This window comes from Thunnus albacares, chromosome 6 (assembly GCF_914725855.1).
Source record: "Thunnus albacares chromosome 6, fThuAlb1.1, whole genome shotgun sequence".
Lineage (NCBI taxonomy): Eukaryota > Metazoa > Chordata > Actinopteri > Scombriformes > Scombridae > Thunnus > Thunnus albacares.
In genome coordinates this window covers 12,070,672-12,091,468 of record NC_058111.1, presented here as the reverse complement: position 1 = coordinate 12,091,468, position 20,797 = coordinate 12,070,672, and the positions used below count along the sequence as shown (strand labels likewise).

Sequence of the window (20,797 nt, the reverse complement as noted above, 5' to 3'; positions counted from 1 at the left end):
TATAAAACAATATAATAGAAGATGTCCTCCCTAACATCGCCTAGTACAAATATTAATTGCCTCAAAGTAATATATCAATAAATGAAATAATATATGAGACTTCCTAACACCACTACATGATGACAGACTTAAGAGGGAAAAAAAATAGATTTAAATGTCATATGAACTGCTGAGGAGTCTCTCAAATCGTCTGTTCCTCCTCGGAGTCAGCACAAGACTGCCCAGGCTGAAGAGCCTCTCCACGGGTGTACAAGACAGCGTCGCTGTGTTGAATTTCATGGATATAGTCTTTATTGTAGGGAAACGGTTCAGGATTTCCACCTCTGACAGACTTAAAATATTCAATGACTTCAGTGTCGGAGTTGAAGGAAGCTATATCCTCCTCATCCTCCTCATCCGCCCATTATGCAGATAATTGAAGAACTTATGTAACGCAATTAATGACATAATTGTTTGATTATGTGCCCCCCACCCCCAACACCAGAACATACTGTTATTGCCAGAAAATTCTTCCGGATCTTGTGTGATTCATTCATCACAGTTGACCTGCATTTTCCCAGCATCAATAAGTAAGAGATGTTTTCCACTGCAGGAACTTAACAACCCGTAACCTGAACTTTTAGGTACTTCTTCCTTGTGTTTCCACTTTATTTTAAAAACTGGGACATTTTGTATATAAAATATTAAAGAGGCAGAAGCGGAGCCAGCTATGTGGTTTTTTGTGCTGTTTGGTAGGCGAGTGAGGTAAGTAATATAGGAAGTGTTGCTAACATTGTTATTGATTTTCTTTTATGCTTACCAACAAGTTTAGGCACAAAACAGCATGGTAAGGATAATGCGCTGCACACCTATGGTCCATCCACGAACGTGTTTTCACTTAGTTTGCCTGATTAGACTGAGGACTGTGTGGGCAGACTGTGCTTGATTGATAGTTTTGTACTACAAAGTTACCATTCTTATCGATACATAAAGGTGAAATGAACCATGTACTTCCAGCATACAGGATTTCCAGCTAACTTCAACCTGAGCAGAAGTCTAATTAGCCAGAATAAGTGAAAACAACTGTGTGGGTGTAGAGGGCCTTTAAAATAACTACTTTGCTAAGGTAAGGTAACCATTGGGGCCCACTACAGGTCTCTTTCAGGTAAACGTAAATATAGGATCAATGCTGTTGTCTTTCTTGGGAGGACAGTCTCACATTTATGAGAGTCAAGATATAAATTTATGCACCAACAGAGAGTTCAGGAAACCACTGGGGCCAGCAATAGCCTTTTTCTATAATGATATACATATGATTATAGTTAGTCATTATATACATCATTACCTTTGTAATTTTTTTCCCTGCTCTGTTTGGCTGCATCCATATTTCTGCCAGATACTGAAAAATCCTCTGGTACACTTTTTATTTTCAAACCGCTGACTAACAGCTTCTACTGAATGGCCTCCTCTCCCCAAACACTAATGAGGCCTTTGATATCTTCTTTGTTCAACAAGCATCCTCCATTATTTCTCTTTTTAAATGTATTGCTTGTCTTTGGTTGATACAGATGCAGAGGTAAAACAGTGGAAACAACTGTGTTTGTTGCGTTCGTCTTTGTTGTGATGTGAAGACACATTTTCTTGATCAATCACAATCGACAGCACTGCTGGCAATCCCTGAAAGTACCTGGAACGTGCATTAAGTATCACCTCCTGAGCAGTGCTGAAATTTGGTTCAGTGGAAATCGAAGCAGAACCCATCACAATGAATACACATTACGTTATGTTTCCTTTTAATTCCAGGAGTGGAAAATGGCTATTAGAGTCAGAAGTATGCTTGATGGAAAAGGAACCTTAAGTTCAGGTAACACTCTCAAATCATTACTTTTGAAGAGACAGAAAAAAATACAAGGTGAAGACAAGAGGAAATGGGGAAATAAAATGTAATACTAACCTCTGGCATCAAAAAACTCCTCATCGGAGCTGTCAACAGATTCCTGTGCGATATTCTGCAGACACCAATGAGAGGCGCTGTGCTTTCGTGATGAACCTGTCGGTCGGAAAAAGAGAAGAAAAAAATGAAACATTTCAGACTGGAAGAATGACGGACAGGGTCGTGCCATTAATCACTGAAGTCGAAGATGGATAAATCAAGCGTATTTATATTTTTTTTTCTGACTTTTTGCATAATGGCTCTAGAAATTCTGAGCAAAAGGCAAAGTGTGGAAGCCCCAGGTGGGGATAGATGGCCTTTAAAGTGTCACAGCAGGTAAAAAGACCCAAATGGACTTTCCTTTGAGCGGTGTCACAACACACAAGTGTCTCAGCACAGAAGCCAGGCTGAGTCTTTTTATGACCTTCTGATACAAGAGCAGGGATGAAAAGGGATTTAGAGCACTTTTCATTTGTTGACATTATTGACTCTCTCAAGTACCCAGATATATAAAACCACTGCAAAAAACAAACACTTCCTTAAAAATCACAGAGGCAGACAGTGCACGGACAGCTAAAACTGACAAAACACAAAGCCTATTCTGCAAAGGCTGCTATTAATAAAATGCAGCAAAGTAATGAAGTTTAAAATAACGACAAGATTAATTATGACTCGCAGGCTCTTTTTTCAAGTGCAAATTCAGCAGAACTGTGCCAAAGTTCAAATGACATTCATTTAATGTCATTTAATGTTTTCCTGATGTTCTCCTTCACTTTGGGACAAGTAACTCCTCCTGTCAGTACGCCTGCACTCAGATGATGTAAGTATAATGAACCATGTTTCCCTGCTGGCACTTGGTCAAGTCTTGAAGCTTCATTTTCCCATAGTCTGGATCCATCCAAGCACAGACACAGTGCGGCCATGACCAATGCCAATTACTATAAAATCTTGTATTCACACAAGATTAAGGTAAAAGGATATGGTAAAAAAAAAAAAGAAAAAAAGATATATTAGGCCTACTATTATGGAAATTATGGGTGTCATTCATTATTTAATAAACCAGCTTAAATTGCATGATTCCACCAAATTTACCTACTTGCAAATAAATATTGCTTGTAGCCACGCATCCTTATATATATCTGTATGTTTACTACAGTGAGGCTGCATGCTTATTACATTCAATGTATGTCATTTTCTACTGTGTGCTGGAATATCCCTCCTGGGGTACTGAACAGTTTCCACCACACTTTTGCGATTCAAATAATCCTTTTTAAAAAGTGACACCCAGAAAACCCGTCCATAGAGGCTTCGCATTAAATGTGTGTGCAGTCCTGTCCTCCCAAACATGTTGCTTAATATTACTCATCCACTACAACTAATAACACATCAGTGTATTACTTCTATTATTTTTTTACACATACTAACCACTATGCACACTTTAGCATCTTCCAATATGGCAGAAAACCATTCTGTAAAGAGCCTCCATATCACTTTACTGTCAGGAAACCATGAGTAAGCTTCAAAGTGCTGTGAAATTGTTTTCAGGGCTGCTATGTTGTTAACATGTCATCTAGAAAAACATTTCAATTTTTCAGTTTCCCTGTCCACATTGTCCACGCAGATTTGGGCATGCAGACACTGCAACTGTATAGCTTTTGACAAGGCTGTCACTAGTCATCACCTCCTGCTACCATATCATGCTACACTAGCCACTTCAGCAAATACATTAGCTGGCTGCTGTTTATGTGTAACTAGCTTGTTAGCTAGCCTGTTGCACTATACTACGGTACAATAATAAATCTACCCTAGACTATACTTAGGACAAACTGTGAGCCAATTTTATAAGGACAAATCATGACATCCTGAACTTAAATAGTTAACGTGCCTTCCAGGTGAGGGATAAGCTGAAGCTACCTCTTCAACTTTTTATTCAGCAGCAGCTCTGCCAGTCAGCAGATTGTTCTCTGGGGGCTCCAGGATCCACGAATGCCAGCTTCTTGAACCTCTACAGAGCCTATAACCCTGTCATATCTGCCTATACTGGAGGATTGAGTGAAGAGGCTCAGGCGAGGATTAGTTCGGCACATGTGTGAGCATTGATTGTGCATCAACATACAGAGCAGAAGCAGCAGCTCGAGCAGCATTTCTCCTGTACCTTATACATTCATCCCTTACATAGCCTCCTCCCTAAGTACTCATTTGTAGGGGCCTAACTCTCAGTGGGGGAGCTCAACCTACATACAATTTTGCCAATTAATACAATTCTGTGTTCGCATTTGAATTGGCAATTACTGAGCATGAAGTCAAGATGATTACTATTTTCAGGAAAACACCTCTTCACGAATAGGATGAAACCAGGAGCTTATTATAAGTGCACCTGAAATCCTCAGCAGACTTTTGACTCTTTGACCTGATGACCAGAATGCAGGTAAGAGACACAGGTAACAACCACACATTACTCTGTTATGTCGCAAGGGTGTCAGCAGTGTTTGGAGTACCATTCAACAACGGGCAGCTGACGTGTCTGCTTCTGGAGCTGACCCAATTGCTCATTTATGTTTCATGCTTTGTGTCAGACTGACTTCCTGGCACAAGCATAGACATATTACACACACAGCATGAAATACATGATGAAATGGGGGAAAATCTGCATCACAAAACTTTGTAGTTGTTTTCCTCACTGACAGACAAGCCCCTCACACTGAGAGGGATAGCATTTGGTTTTCTGCCTGCAAAATGTCTGTTGATGAATTTTAGCTAAATGTGATCATTTTAATAAAACTATAAGATACTTAGGATTAAGATGTTTGTTTTACTGACTAAACAAAATACAAAATAGGTAGGTGTTGCCTGGTGTTTAGTATCTAATACTAAACTCACTCTCTTCAGTTCTTGGCAACTTGAAGGTCTGAGTATTTGAGAGAGCCATCCTGAGGCATATGGACAAGCAGAGGCGTGCCTGTGTGGCACAGTGTTGAGAGCTCCTGCAGGCAGAGAAAGTACACACCAAATGGGAAGAGGAGCTGATGGGGCGCTCAGCATGAGCAAAGGAAGGGAACTACTCTGAAAAATAAAAACACCACCAATCCAGGTGTCCCAAGCCAACTGCCATCCTAAACAAACAGCTCTTTCCATCATGGCATTTGATTTATAAAGTGCACTGGAAACACTGTTACAGTCACCTTTAGAGGCCTTCAAAGTGATCTTAAAGTACTGTTTTTATTTAATGGATCTACTGCTGGCACAGATACCCATGTAAATTCTGTGGATGTTACTGCATTCAGTTTACTCCTGGACCTGCATATACACTCTAAATGTCTTATAAGGCTTACCCAAATCCATGGGTGGCCTCAGCCTCACACCAGCACACCTATCTCCAAGCGGTGCCTTTCCTACCGGGTAATGGAAATGATTGCAGTAGTTCCCTGCAGGGCATTTACAGTACACTATATCCCCACAGATACTGAGTGAATGCTTGAAAGAGCCACAGATTATGATCACACAACCAGCAGGAGTGCAAAATGTGACCAGGCTTTTCAACTTGTACCCATAAGCCAGGAGAGGTGTGCCGACACCATGTCGGCAGGTCATTTTTTTTTTATACAAGGATGTCCCTCCTCCTCACATTTACCAGCCAATCACTGCAAGCAGGTTCTATTTGATTACTGAGGCAGGGAGGAAAGTGCTTCATTATGAGGCTATCTCACTATGAGAACAAGGCTTATAGTTGTAACCTTGATTTCACTAAACAGTATGTTGGAAATCAGCATTGGTATAATGAGACTGTAGTTCCAAACAAATTAGGTGTGATAAGCTTAGCATTGTGCATGGTGTAATAATTAACATCACTTACAAAATGGAGGTTGCTCTTTATTACTTCAGCGCGAATGGCTGCACAGTGGGAGTGAAGAACAAAATAAATAAATTACACTGTGTAAATGAGCATTTCAAATATGTTCATTTAAAAACACTACTGTGTATGTAATTGTAGGATATTCCCCATTATTATCCTGCAAATACAAAGGAAAGTTAAATTAAGTTATTCCAGTGTCACATGTGCAGCCTAATGCCACATTCAGATTCCCATATATACAACTTGCGAGCATTCATGTCATCAAACAACTATATATGGTTGCATAGCTGCAGAATTGGTTGTGTGAGGGTGTATGCATTGACTGGGTGAGGATGAGTGGTTCAGATAAAACCACACCAACACCTTTTTCGACCTCAGCTGGGGACCTGTATGTTCCCTCTCTTGAAGTTTTCTGCCTATCTATACTACCAAGTCTCCAATAAAGGGTAAAATAATAATGTGCCGTATCCATTAAATTTTGGTTTAATTACTTTGACTAACATGATGAATGCAAGGTCAAAGAGAGATGAACTGGAAGTTGAACCGGAAAAATCCCAGTTGTGGCTACAACTGGGATGTTGAGATGAATGGTATTTACAAGTTGGAAACTGGAAACTACAGTAACTCCCAGGACATGAACACAGAGGAACAACTGAACAGACATGTTCCGTGATTTGGATTACCAAAGACAAAGCAAGGATTTGTTTTCAAAAGTGTCTTCAAGTGTATGTAAGTTAAATGAATAAATCCTGCTCCAGTTTCATGCCTCTTCAATCAATGTAGTGTCCCTTGGAAATATTTAGCATTTTATGTACATATTTAGGCTAACATAGGTTTAACAAAGCATTAGCTTTACTGTCAAGGAGAATATCAATCTGAATTTACCAACCAGATGTTCCTGACCGTCCAACTAATTAGAGATGCTTAAGTGTCATAGTGTTTTAACAGCGTCGCCAACAAAAAACAGCAAAGTACGTTGGGGATTCATCAGTTACACCAGATCAATTTGCTTCCATATGCAAAATTAAAACATGCAAATCCAAAACAGCTTGTCTTTTGAACAGCAGTGACCAACTTATGGAAACTAACAAGGCGGGCGCAGAGAGACAGGGAAAAGCCCGGCTCTTCACTGGGCTAGGTTCAAAGGAAACCTGTGTAAGTTTCTAAAAAAGCTTTACCTCAGAGCAAGACAACACAAGGTTGTTCATGATTCATCTTGTCCTTCTTTCATCTCTGTCTTTCCATTATCCACTTCCAGCGGCATTTACACAGAGGCTTGCAGCCGGCTGAAACAGTGGGCTAACAGCATCCATTACTGGAGCAGCTCCATTGCAATCACAGGTTATACCCCCTCGCCTTTTGCATACATGTATGATTCTCAAGCTTTGCAATACACACACCACTGCAGTGCTCTATACTGTATGTATGAACAAGAGATAGTGACATTTTTATTCATCACAGGACACTTCTCGTTCAAGTGTTTTGACTTTTAATGTAAGAGTGGGATGAATGGCTGCTATTGTGAGTAGTCCCTGAAAATGCTGGATTGGTAAAAAAAAGGTGCATTTCAGGCGGAAAGCATACACAGTAGGTCTTTTATTATTTTAATGGTGTTCTAGTCAATATTTTTATATCAGCAACAGATCAAAATGACGAGAGGTAATGTGAAATTTTTCACTCATAGTGTAAAACTCAGAGAATTACAGTATCTCCAGACTCTGCAGTTCCCTTCAGCTCTATGGAGCGTTTTAGCACCTGTTTTAGCATTTTTCAGTTCTATATAAACCCACAGTAAACTACCTGCCCAGAGCAAGTACCATCTGTGACCTCAGCACTTTGTTGCATCTTCGAAAGGTATATTTATCGTGACCTCGCAGATGTCTACTATCTGCTGGACAAACTTTCTATTTTTCCAAACAGACATAACACATCTGTGGGATCATGAGAATACCTTCAAAGATAAAACTTACTGCTGGATGACAGGAAAAAAAAAAAGTTTTTGCTTTTTCACTAAGGTTTGTATTGGGAATGTTATGTGACTGAAAAAGTATCGTGCTGAGGTCCAAATAGCGTTAGAAAAGAGCTTAATATATTTGTCAGGAGTAGCAGAGACGACAACAGAGATGGAGGGAGAGTAAATATTGGACTTTCATTCAACAGATGGTAAGAGATATAGTTCTAAATAAACGCTGATTTTGCTCCATGTCTGCTGGATATTTAATTGGCACCTATTTGTGTGCCATGATATATCATAAACTGATAATCGGTTAATGTTCTGTTTACAGTTTACAGCCCCCAAGTGGCAAAAAAAAATGATTAATGCACATTTAACAAAGGAAAGACACTGAAAACAAGAAAATTACAACCTTCCTTTCGAGGCATTAGAAACAAGCTTGGTAGATTTAAAGACCTTATAAATACTTACAAGATCATATACAAAAAAGTAACTTGCCAAGACAGTTTCATCCGTGTTCTGTTTAGTGGTTGAGCCCCTGGAACAGAGAAAATGACTTGTGCCTTACCGAGTTGAAGAGACTTCCCTGGTCTAGTATTCTGCTCTAAGCAGCTTAAGTTATGGCACCCAATCCTGTCACAAAGGGAAATCCATTGGACTGCATCTTTCACCTTCCAATTGACTCTCCGCCAAACAGGGCCACCTGGTTTGATTTTAGGGCATTTCGCCTGGCAGTGTGAACGACTCGCAGATGCTTTATGTGGGTTCTGTCAAGCAAAGGCAGGGAGGCAAATGCTGCTTATGTGTTGTTGAGGAGCACTGAGTCCAGCTTGTGTTGCAATGCAAAAAGGCTAAAAAAGCAAAAAGTACATTTCTGAGAATCCAGTTAATGTCAAAATACAAGACCGTGTTCTACAAAATTCTTTATTTTTATCACTGAAGGTCATGAAAATAAAAGGGCTTTCTAAGATTTCTTCCAAAAGATAAATATGGAGAATGAGTAAGGAGACAAATCCATAAACAGGACTGGAATGGAAATGAATAAAATTAAATCAATATCCAACAGTACCTGTGGTGATAATTTCCTTTGTCATAGCCAAGAAGCTGCAGATGTGCCCAGTCTGTATTTACAGATCAAAAAGCAAAAATTTAGCTTTTTTCTCTAAGTGAATGTTAAGAGAATAATAAGTGAAGAAAGAACATCTTTCATCCTGCATGACTCATATGTTATATGATATTCACAGTGGAAGAAAAGCTCTCTCTCTCACACTCGGGTGATTTCTCCTGAAACAAACCCTATAATTTATTAATCTATATAGTATTTTTCATTGATTCCTTGTGTAATTTGCACACCAGATACATATGGTTTAAGGGAAATTCAATACAGACATGTTAAGGACAGGTTGAGGCTATAATATAAAGGGAACATTTTCTTTGGAAGCCAGCTGTGAAGATGCCCTGAAATTATGGATTCAGGATAGTGACTCCAGAACAGAAATAAGAAATAGCTCGAGTGTAGCTCCTGAAAGATTTATAATTGAACTCATTCATCTTTCTATCTTCCCACACACACACACACACACACACACACACACACACACACACACACACATATATATATATATATATATATATATATATATATATATATATATATATAAATATATGCCTCAACTACTCTGCCAAAAATTATACTAAGAAGATAACATTTAACCTTGGACTGCACAACTGCCTCCGGCTCTATAGAGAATCAGTTGGTTGGAAATGTATCTCAACGCTGTTTTTCTATTATGTTTAATGAAGCATTTGCTAAATTGTTTGATGTTATATGTATATATAAAAGCCTGTTCAGTGTTTTAAGCAGTTATTTAAAGGACAAAAACATTTCAAAGACAAATTATCTGAGAGATGGAGCGTCCAGTGACACTTCCAGTGGCCACAGTGGGTGCAAAGTAGATATTATATGTAACAATCACACAGCTCAAAGGTCTAAGAGTATTAAAGATAAGATGAGATAAAGCTTTATCGTCTGTTCATACAATTTGTCTTGCATCACATGCTCCAACAATCATCATAATAACAAAGCATAATAAAACATAAAAGAACATCTGTATGATCACCCTCTAGCGGTCATCAAAATTACATGATACAATATATGAGCAACATCATCAAAATACTGAGTCCTTCACCTGTGTTTTATTAAATTGTAAAGTTTCTCGAGGGGCTGCTGGTTCACTTGTAGGCCTATTGCATGCAGGGTCTGATCATCTGAGGGTTCATCATGCAGCTGGCTTTAATTGCAATTGAATTCATCTTACAGGTGGCTTTCACAGAACGGCATCATTTCACACAAATATCACGGGATGTATGCATAAGCGTTGTCTTAAAATTGTATCTCAGAGTGGCATAAATAGAGTGAAATGTGTGGTAATTCCTGAGACAGAATGTATTATACATCCACTGGACTACATCTACATAAAAACTGTACTGTAGCACAATAGTGTTACATCTTACTTTTTTATCATGCACTATTCTTCCAAAATGTTTACACTCCACGTTTTCATAAGGTAGGGTTGACTTCACCTGTGTAGATGATCCACTGTTTCCTTTTAATAATCTGTTTAGGGTTCAAATTAATTTATTACATATGAGTCAGTCCCATGACCTCAGTAAATTTGGCAGCTTGCATCCTGAGTCATTTGACATGTACCCACATGGGAAAATCAAAACACAATTCTTATTCTGGTGACTAAGAGGGAGTCATAGTGTGCTTAACTGCAATTGAAAGCTTTATTCTTTCTCTCCAGTAGTTATGAGGAACTTACAACTCACCAAGAAAAAGTCACATACAGTATGTGCTTTAGTCAAGTCTTCATCTGGATCTCATCTTTTATTACTTGCTAAAGCAACTAGAAATAGAGAAAGGAAAAAACACCTTATGTAGCGCATGATGGGGGGAATGCTTGCCATGATGAGCAAACTATTTGGATAAATTTGTTTACATAAAGTGGTTTTAATTGATTTTTATAATAACAACGATTTAAATGACAGCATCTAATGATGAGGCGACGCTCGTAGTGATGAACCTACAGAAAATTATCACCCAACCCTGCGGTTCCCCTCAGCTTTATGGAGCTTTATAGCAAGTTTCAGCTCATTGTTTAGCTGTCCAGCCTGCAACTTTACTGTTTTGGTTCACTCTCACTGCTCTCATAATGTTGTTTTCAGGAGGCAGCTGTTTTCAGAGAAAAAGATCTTAAAACCCTCTGCACACTACCTGTTAAACACCAAATGGCAAATAGACACAGTTAGCGACCAGCTGGTGAACTTTGTGAAGCATTTAGCAGCTAAAGAGCCAGATATTTCCCTCGAGAGTCGGTAGAGACCAAAAACAGACCTAAAAGAGAGTGGATATTGGACAGAAACACAACTCCAAATAAATACTAATGTTGTCTATAACTGCTGCATGTGTAAATAAGCAACTGTTTGCTAACAAGTTCGTCATATCAACCAGTGATGTGTTCGCAACTTGTTTTTGTTGCCCTCAAGTGGCCAAAAAAATCTGTTAGTGCAACTTCCTAGTGAGTGTCACATATACATCCTCCTGCTATGAGGTTAGTATACATAGAATTTTTATATGTGCAAGATGAAAGTATTACAACCTTGAATGCAAAATTGCTTCCACATGAACTTAGAGAGGGTACTCATAAAATTCTTCAGGTTTTTAGAATAACTAGTGAGCCTTCAGCATCAAAAGGAATCTGTCTTCATCAGAGACCTAATCGGCTCTTGATCATTGACCATCCTGAGGGAATTTCTTCTCTCTGGAGTTTTATCTCTCATTGCCCTCACACCTCCACCAACCCAGATGGTCGGTAAGCTATGTGAGTGTCAATCTCCTCATTATGTAATTAGCAGTATTTAAAGTCCAAGGTACTCTGAGCAACTAACAGTACCCAAAACAGCAACTGGGTCATACATGATGGCAACAGCTGCAGAAACGAAGGGCAGGAGGGCTCTGCGATGATGTAAACCACTTCCGAGAGAATATTGGACAAGCCACAACATCTGAGGGTGATAGCTACCACATCAAGAGGAAATCCAATAATGTTATTTTTTCCTCTGCATGGAGAAAGGGGAGGAAATGAGAAGTGCTTCTACCCTTCATTTGAACATGCAACATGCTCCAGTAGAGATGAAAATCACATGGAGATGACCAGAGATCATACTGTTCAGACATCCACAGAGGGAAAAGGAGTAAGATTGTGATTTTGTGTGTGTGGCTGCCTCAGTGAACATCCCATGGTTCATGAAAGGTAAACAATAAAGACAAGTCTCTGTCAGCTGGAAATATCTATTAATAGCCAGTCCTCTAATTTAATTAAACCTCATTCCAGCACACAGTTAAAATCAATCGCTGCAGCCAATGAGAGACATAGAGCAGATTGATCTCTCCTCAAAAATGTAAAATCAGTAAGAGTTTCACCTTCCAGATATAATCCTGCTGGATGCTATTTATCTGTACTGCAGCTATGCAGATGAACGTTTGCATCGACTGTTAATTAGATATATACACTGGGAAAGGAGGCAATCAGTTAACTACAGCTTCCTGGTGAAGGTGGAAAGATGAGGAGATCTGTATATTTCAAGGGTCAATTCAGAATTTTCTTTCATGATGAGCACACACATATTTGATTATGCATGTGGGAGGGTGAAAACAAGTTGGCTTAAATGCTAGCATGGATTTTTCAGCAAAGAGCAAAGTAGTCCCCGCTATCCACATTATCAGGCACTGACGACATAACTGTCGAAAGTGAAAGAACACATTCTGTTATGCATTACCCATAATATGTCAAGTTTCACTGGACTCAATTCGATACAATATTAATATCAATGGTCAGCTTTAAATATGTGCTAAATTATATGACAAACCTGTTGCTTACAGTTGCTTATTTACACAGCACAGTTTCTGGCTATCTGTTGGAATCTACGTCTAATATTCACTCTCTTTTTAGCTCTGTTTTCCTCTCCTCCAGCTCCTGAGAAAAATTGAAAATAGCTACCTGCTGCATCTGGACACAACACAGATATATATATATCATATATAAATAATATAAAAATACCCATGCCCATGTCAGCCAAACTGTCCAAAACCCAAAACAATTTAGTTCACTGACATACAAGACGAAAAACTGCAGCAAATATTCATATTTGAGAAGCTGCATTGTTGCTTAAATAATGTTTCAAACCATTAAAACAATTCTCAGAATTGTTGCTGATTCATTTTCAGTTGATGCTGTAATCATTATCAACTGATCATTTCAGCTCTTATGTGGACATTTAAAAAAAAAAAAAAAAAAAAAAGATTTAATGATTGACGACTCAACTTGGCGCTCTCTAGCAGGTGGCTCCCATCAATCTGCAATGGAAATTAGCAGAAATTCAAAATAATATGAACCTGCTCCAGACATTTTGTCCCTGGCAGGACACACTGGAAGGCTTTTACACTAAATGTGTTTGCTAATAGCGTAGCATTAGAGAGCTTAGTAATGCCTTCAAAAAGCCTATTTCCAGTGTATAAGAGATTCTTCACAACCAGAATTCGAAGTGATTCACAAAAGGCGAAATTGAAAGTGATGTTCCTGCCTTCCACTCGGTGTTCAGACACAAGTGTGACGTTAAGACTTTTGGCTGTGACAAACAACAAGTACACAGGTGAGCCGCCTCCAGGTGAGTCGGTCCCCTGCCATCATCTCATTTCTGACCTCAAATAGCAGCGGCCCAGCTGCTGTGTACATTGTGAATAGCTGCTCCCCGGCACGGGCCCAGTGTGTTTCCCCATGACAAACAGCTATTAAATTTAAATTAACACTGTTTTGTATGATCAAATAAAATAACAGAGGTCACGGGCTGAATGCATTAGCACACGCCTCTGTAGAATTCAGAGAACACTGTGGTGCTGCCTGTTGAACAGGCTGTCTGGGGACCATTTGCCAGTATAGCTACACTACACATAGCAGACTCTTGCAGTAAAATACAATATATAAAGTATTTATCATGTCATAAACTGAGCAATAAGAACTGGGTTTGGGTAATCACTGAAAGCATCAAACAAAATCATGATGGTAGAAAATGTGCCAGAAACCAGAAAATCAGGAAACGGCATGATACAAAACTCTATTTAACACTACAATGCTGGAAGAGCAAATGGTTAGTATTCACTTTAGAGAGAGAGCGAAGGAAACAAGGAGAAAAAGGGGGAGACTGTTCATCAGCATCCTTCAGCTCTATTTTTAGCACAACGCTGAATCTCAGCAAAACAGCAGGTAGGCTACCAATTTATTTTATTTGGACAGCAAATGAGAAAAAAAAGCTTTCAGGCTGATCCAATTTCATCAAATATGAGGAATATAAAATGCTCAGAGGTGCTGTGACTCACACTGAGCCCTTAAATGGTCTATCAAGTTTTAGGTAGGATTAACAGTAGGGATCAGTTTGACCGCTATGACAAAGATGACCGAGGTTGATTAGAAAAGCAAAATTTCTTTAAGAAGCTTGGCAGCGCAATATGACTTCAAGCTGCAGCTCATGCAAAGGTTTGGTGGTAGCCTTGGCATGAAACTAGAGAGATACTGGTTTAAATTTCCATACCAGCTGGTTGGATTATGAGCTCCAATAAAAAGGTGCTTAAAAGGAAAGGTTCACAATTTCTCAAGTCTGCCATAAAACAATATTCAGGAGCCCAAATGAACATTGAAATAGGTTTTTCTTGCCATAATCATCCCTCCTGTTCATTTTGGACTTTAGAAGATCCCTTCATAATGCGCTTACAATATGAGTGATGGGGGACAAAATCCATTAGCCTCATTCTGTGCAAAAATATATTAAAAGTTATCTGAAGCTAATATGAAGCTTCAGATAAACTTTTAATACATTTTTGTTGAAGACTCGCCTTGACTGACAGATTGCATTTTCATTTTGGCACCAAAAGAGCGTGGTGAAATGTAAATGTAAATGCAGTACACTGGAGATGCTATTTCGTTTACTGCATTTGAATATTGTCCACTGTACAACTGGTTAAGTCTTGCCATTTTCATTTTAATTTTCAAATTGTTAGAAAATTAATTGCATTTTAATTTTAATTGTGACTTAAATATTGCTTGCATAAATGGAAAATTAGGTTACATTGGTTATACTGCATTTTAATTTTCAAATTTAAATTAACACTTGAATATTGTCCGCTGTCTGAAAATTACATGTCAAACAGCTTTTCCACTTTCATTTTAATATGGTCATAGAGCGCCTATACGAGTACGTGAAAATGAAAATCTCAAATTGGATTATTACATTTTAATTTTCAAGTTTACATTATCATTTTAATATAGGCTTCCAAAGCAGTGGACACACCAAATGCCATTAAAATATGATTATGAGAGATCTATTGATATTCTTTTATGTTTGAGTCACACCTGCTTAATTTTGAGGACCAAAGCTTTACTCAGCACAGCCCTCATAATTTCTAAATCCTTATTACTCCACTCAAATTATCTTTCAATATTTGGATGATTAAAACTGTGGCTCTCTTCTGTTTTTATAGGCAGTCAGAGAATCTGGGCACAAGGCCATGTTTCTGCAGAGGCTGCGAAAAGCCACTGCAAACTGTAAAGCTCAGATTTTGTCCATAAACACGGGTAGTTACACTTTAATGATAAAATATACAGTGAGTCTATATTATCCTAACTTTCAATTTCACAGTGCTGCTCCTAAGAAATAATGCTGATTCTGACTTCACTGATGAGTAAATGGGAGAGAGAATATTTAAATTAGGATTTTATAACTGAATTTAACAATGATAAGATCTGCGTACATAAGCTAAAGTCATGAACTGAAAAAGTTTGTCCTGGCCATGATGGTGGGACTTTGAAGATCAATGATCCTGTAAGCACCGCTCTACTTCACAAGTTATACTGCATAGTAAGGTCAAGTCATATTTAATGGAAACAGATACACAGAATGCTGCAAGTCCACACATACTGCACATTGCCATCAATCTGCTACCAGCCTGTTGGAGCATAGCAGGGTTCACGTGATATTATAGAGCATGGCTGAAATAATGCAAAAGTTCACAGTTACGTTTCCATTAGCGATTGGATTTTACGGTGAGGCTCAAAGCTATATAATTAAGATGAACTGGAGAAGATATCTAGTCACAGCTGTTGGGATAAAAAATTGGTTTTCCATGCATTCAGGAACTCATTTGTCTTGTGAGATTGTCTACTAAAAATAGGAGTAAATGCTTGATTTCTAAAGTAGAAAAAACTTTCAGTAACCTTCAAGGTTGCATCTGACTTTTTGTGTACAGAAAGTTATTGTAAATTTATACATTTCTTAGTTTCATGTTCATTATCCAAATAATGAATATGTAAACAAACCCTTTAATTATGTGCCCCAGTTTCAGAATGAAAAGGATCTTTATTCCCTTTCCTTAGGCAATACTGTGAACCGGGTCTTTTATTAACCCTTTCATTGGCTTATGTCTTGGGCTGCAACTTACGATTCTTTTCATGTTTTGTCCAATCAACAGTCCAAAATCCAAAGATAATCAGTTTACTATCATGTATAGGGATTCAACCAACGATTATTTTCATTATCGATTAATCTGCAGATTATTTCCTTGATTAATCAATTAATCATTTAGTCAGCAAAATGTTAAAAAATGGTGAAAAGTGGCATTCACAATTTCTGTGATGCTAAGGTGATGTCTTTAATTTGCTTATTTTGTCTGACTAACAGTCCCAAACTAAAACATAGTCAATTTAGAGATATACAGTATATGATACAGAAAATAGCAAATCCCCACATTTGAGAGGCCGGGAGCAGAGAATTGTGGCATTTTTTAAGAAATTGCTAAAACAATTATATTATTATTATTATATTAAATAATTTGCTAATTAATTTTCTGATGATCGACTAATCGATTAATCAGCTACTTGCATTGCTGCTCTACTTATGTCTCATGTTAAATTCAGGTATGTTAACCTTTTAAACCTTACTGACTTGTTCAAATATAAATAGCTCTTTGTTTAAGTTCTGTTTCTTAAGATATCAATAAGTCTGCTTGAATTTTGGGAAAATGTGTGAAATGATGCAGCCATAAAAACACGGTGAGTTTGGTTGGAATAATTCACTCACTGAAAGCAGCATAAATATACGGTACATATGTATGTGATACTGGTGTGCAGTGGTGGAAAGTACATTTCCTCAAGTATTGTATTTAAGTACAATTTTGAGGTATTGGTATACATGCTACATACACACTGCTGCAGTATTAATAATTTAATGATGTCATATATAATAATATATCAGTCGGCGGGACCAAACCACTACTTTAACTGCAATACTTTAAGTACATTTTGCGGCTACATGTGTACTTTTACTTAAGTAAGATTTTTTATGTAGGACTTTTACATGTAATGGAGTATTTTTTCATTGCTGTATTGGTACTTTTACTTAAGTAAAGGATCTGAGTACTTCTTCCACCACTGCTGGTATGCAGAAATGCAACAAGTTCTTTCTACATTTAAGTTATTTTAGGGGAGCTTTAATGTACAAATCCAGAGTTTCAGAGGTTAATCCAACTCCTGATCTGAACCTGGCTCTTTGTTTGAATCGGCTTGTTGTTGAGATGTAAATATTTTATTCATGTTATTTTTAAGACTTCCCACTTTGTCACTGTGTGATCTCATATCTAGTCAGGATGTTACTTTAAATCCAAAGCAGCAGTATCTTAAATCCCAAACCACACAGAATAAATCTCTCTATGTTGACACCTTTTGTCACAACTGGGGGTAATAATGATCTGATATTTTATTGATCCCTGCAAGGATATTCTCCTTTCACTGTCACTCCGTGGCAGGGCTGTGCAGTGACCTTTAGAGGGGCAAAAAGGGGCACATGGAACAAAATTTTAAAGGACCAACATAATTTAGAGCATAACCTGTTGAATTATAGCGATCTATATTCAAACAGAATGTAACATGGAATATTACAACAAACCACATCATACTATATCACTGTCCCCTACCCGATGAAATCGGAGAGGGACTATGATTCGCTACCTATTGTGTGTGTGTGTCTGTGTGTGTTCTGTTGGCACCTATTAAACATCACACAGCCAAAGGCAACATTCTCTGCAGGCAGGACAAGACACACTGAGGGCTGAAAACCATAATGGCCACACTTTAGACCATAAACTGTGAGGACTGAGGTTTTGTCATTGTAAGGATAAATGAATGGCAGGACTAACCCAAGGCTTCAAGTATTTTTGTGTGAAGGACTCAGTTCATAATGTTTGACTGAAAGGCATATAAAACAATTTGCTTTCAAAAACAAAAAACCCTGAGTGGTGAAAAGGCTGCTCCTTTAAGGACATTTAGCATACACATAATGTTTCTAAACAAAGAATATGCTTTTGATATGGTGACAATCTTTGATCCAGAGAATAACATGTAGCTCTTCAAATTCCATAATTGCAAAGAAATTTTAAAAAACGACAAAGCATACAGTAACTGGGATGGAAAGGGGAGAATCTTTAAAAGGGACCTATTTTGCTAATTTCCAGCTCTATATTTTTATTCTGGAACTCCACTAGAGAAGCTTTGCATGATTCACAATTCAAGAAACTCCTTATTTATCTTATACTAGTCCTTTATGCAGCCCCTCAGTTCAGCCTCTGTCTCTTAACAGGCAGTTTTAACTCCTGTCTCTTGAAGGCCCCCTCACGATGAGCCCACTCTGTTCTGATTGGCCAGCTTTCCAGAAGCCTGCCGAGGGGCAGCCTTATCAGAGTCATGTTAAGTTACTGCTGATGTAAACTGCTATTTTGCTGATTTATATTAAAAGCTTTTAAATGACTAAATAACGGGAGACTTTTATTGTGAATAATTAACTGGCAAACTAAATTAGTGAAGCTTCGTTAGCGGCACTAAAAACCAGTCAAAACAACAGAATATGGGGATATTTGGAGCTATTTATGATAAGCACACCTCCAACTAGTAAACAACTTATTTTACTTTGCCATACTGTGTAATGGAAAAACACTAAGACACTCAAACACAGCGTGCCAGCTCGACTCAAGTCATGGCTCAGCATGACTACCCCCAAAACAATGGAAATTTGACACTTTGGCCAAGTTTAATATGAACATCCGACATTGTAACATTATATACATGGCTGAAAATAAGGAAAAGCATAATAGGTCCTCTTTAAAGACTATAACATACAGCTAAAAATAAAGGAGAGGTAGAGTTCAAAAGTAGTGCAAGAGTCAGTTAGACAAACCACTCTTATCTTATAAGAAACCGTACAAGTTAGGCACAAGCAGCACATGGCTGCCATGTCATTATTTATTTTAATTTAGATCTTTTTTTCTGCAAAAGTAAGAAAACATTCTTAGATCTATATTTAACAGCTCCAAGCAACACAGCAGAAAAATATTTATAAATCCTTGACAACCATTTGCTGTGTTTCAGAACATGTTTTGACAGAAATACCTTATTGGATGTTGGATTTTTAATTGTTCTAAAATGGAGATTTCACTGAATAAAGACTCAACTTTGTAGGATTCTTTAATATAAATGCTTCCAGGCCAAAATGAGAGCAAAATGAATTGTGATTATTTCCCACTGGATTTTTCTCTGATATATGCTGTACTTTTCTGATACTTCTACTTCTAGTCAGCACATCTTTAAAACAATAAGAAACATCCACTGAGCTGGGATGTATCATTTTCAATTGTTACCAAACATGTATTTTGTCAGGAATGGGAAAATAGTCTCCCAAGTGTTTAAATATTTACAGAGAGATTTTGTTTTTTTGCTGGTGTCTCACCTATTTTGTTATGGTACAGTTACTGAGGTCAACAACCTTTTAACATCATCAAGAGAACATCATGTTATTAGAGTTGTTATTATGTAGTGTTAGTGCCTGTATTAAAAGATCTGTAAGTCCTTTTATAGCAGGGTTTAATCTTGTGCTTTGACTTTTGTTAGTGGGGATGCCCTTAAGTTTACATTTTGCAAACAGATTGCACTTTCAAAACTATTTTCTGAATAGTAATTCATCTAGATACAGGTGTAAGATCCTTACAGTTTTCCTGCTTTGAATTGGTTCATGTCTCTCCATCAACCGTGACATGAGCTGCTTCTGTGTTTCTCTTTCCTCCTTAAACTTTTTCTTTGAATCTCGAATCAGTTGCATCTTCTTTACTTTCTCCTCGTTTTTCTTTCCACACCATTACATCCTGCAATTCCTCCTCACTTCTGCCTCCTCTCTCCCAATTCCTTTACTCACTCTCTGGAAATGTAAAAAGCCTTCCTTTTAAAAATCTGACAGAGCATGAAGCAGAACTTTTACTAGTATGGTGATAATTACAGTAATTGTGGACAAACAACACAGTGGGAATGCATCAGCAGTCAAGCTATCCAAACTATCAAGCTACATTAACATTACTGTCATGTAATGCAGCACCATTTAAACTGGATGGTTAAAACAAAATTAATGTCAATTTAAAAAACTTTAGATTAACTGAAGAGTCATTGCTAGCTTCTTACTTAGTTGCCTTTTTCTAACAGATTATTGTTGCATGTTAATGTCATTTTTCATCCTCTGAACTCATATTCATTCATCTGTCCCATGAAAGCTGCTCCAGTCTGCCTGCTAGCTTCAGCACGGAGGGTTCATTTGTTTTAAAACCAGCATAGCAGGAGTGGGTGGTGGTTTGTTGGTTGCTCCTTGTCAACAGTAACAGCTGTCTCTGTGTCTCATACAAGGATACAATGTTCAAATGGAGAACAAAAATGAGCTCTCAGAAACTGCAGTATAGGAAACCAGTCTGAGAAACTAACTGCTGTAAATGATGGACAGTCTGCATAAAGCTAAACATAAAATACTTGATAAAAGGGCACTTTGGACATTAAGGGGCAAAGGGGCAGGTGCTCAGGCACCCTCAGCACTCCCTCACTGTGCCTGCCCCGTGGAAAAGGTCAGAGAACAAAGGCCACATACAAAACAGCCTACA

General features: G+C 38.0%; 1 protein-coding gene across 4 annotated transcripts in view; it reads right to left on the bottom strand.

Annotated features, from left to right (window-relative positions):
• The window catches only part of pitpnm3 (PITPNM family member 3), a 100,449-nt gene that overhangs the window by 75,930 nt on the left and 3,722 nt on the right, over positions 1-20,797 (bottom strand). For all 4 annotated transcript variants that reach the window (XM_044354625.1, XM_044354623.1, XM_044354626.1 and 1 more), the window contains exon 2: positions 1,934-2,029. In XM_044354625.1, the coding sequence (XP_044210560.1) occupies positions 1,934-2,029 (96 nt within the window). The remainder of the gene's footprint in view (positions 1-1,933; positions 2,030-20,797) is intronic.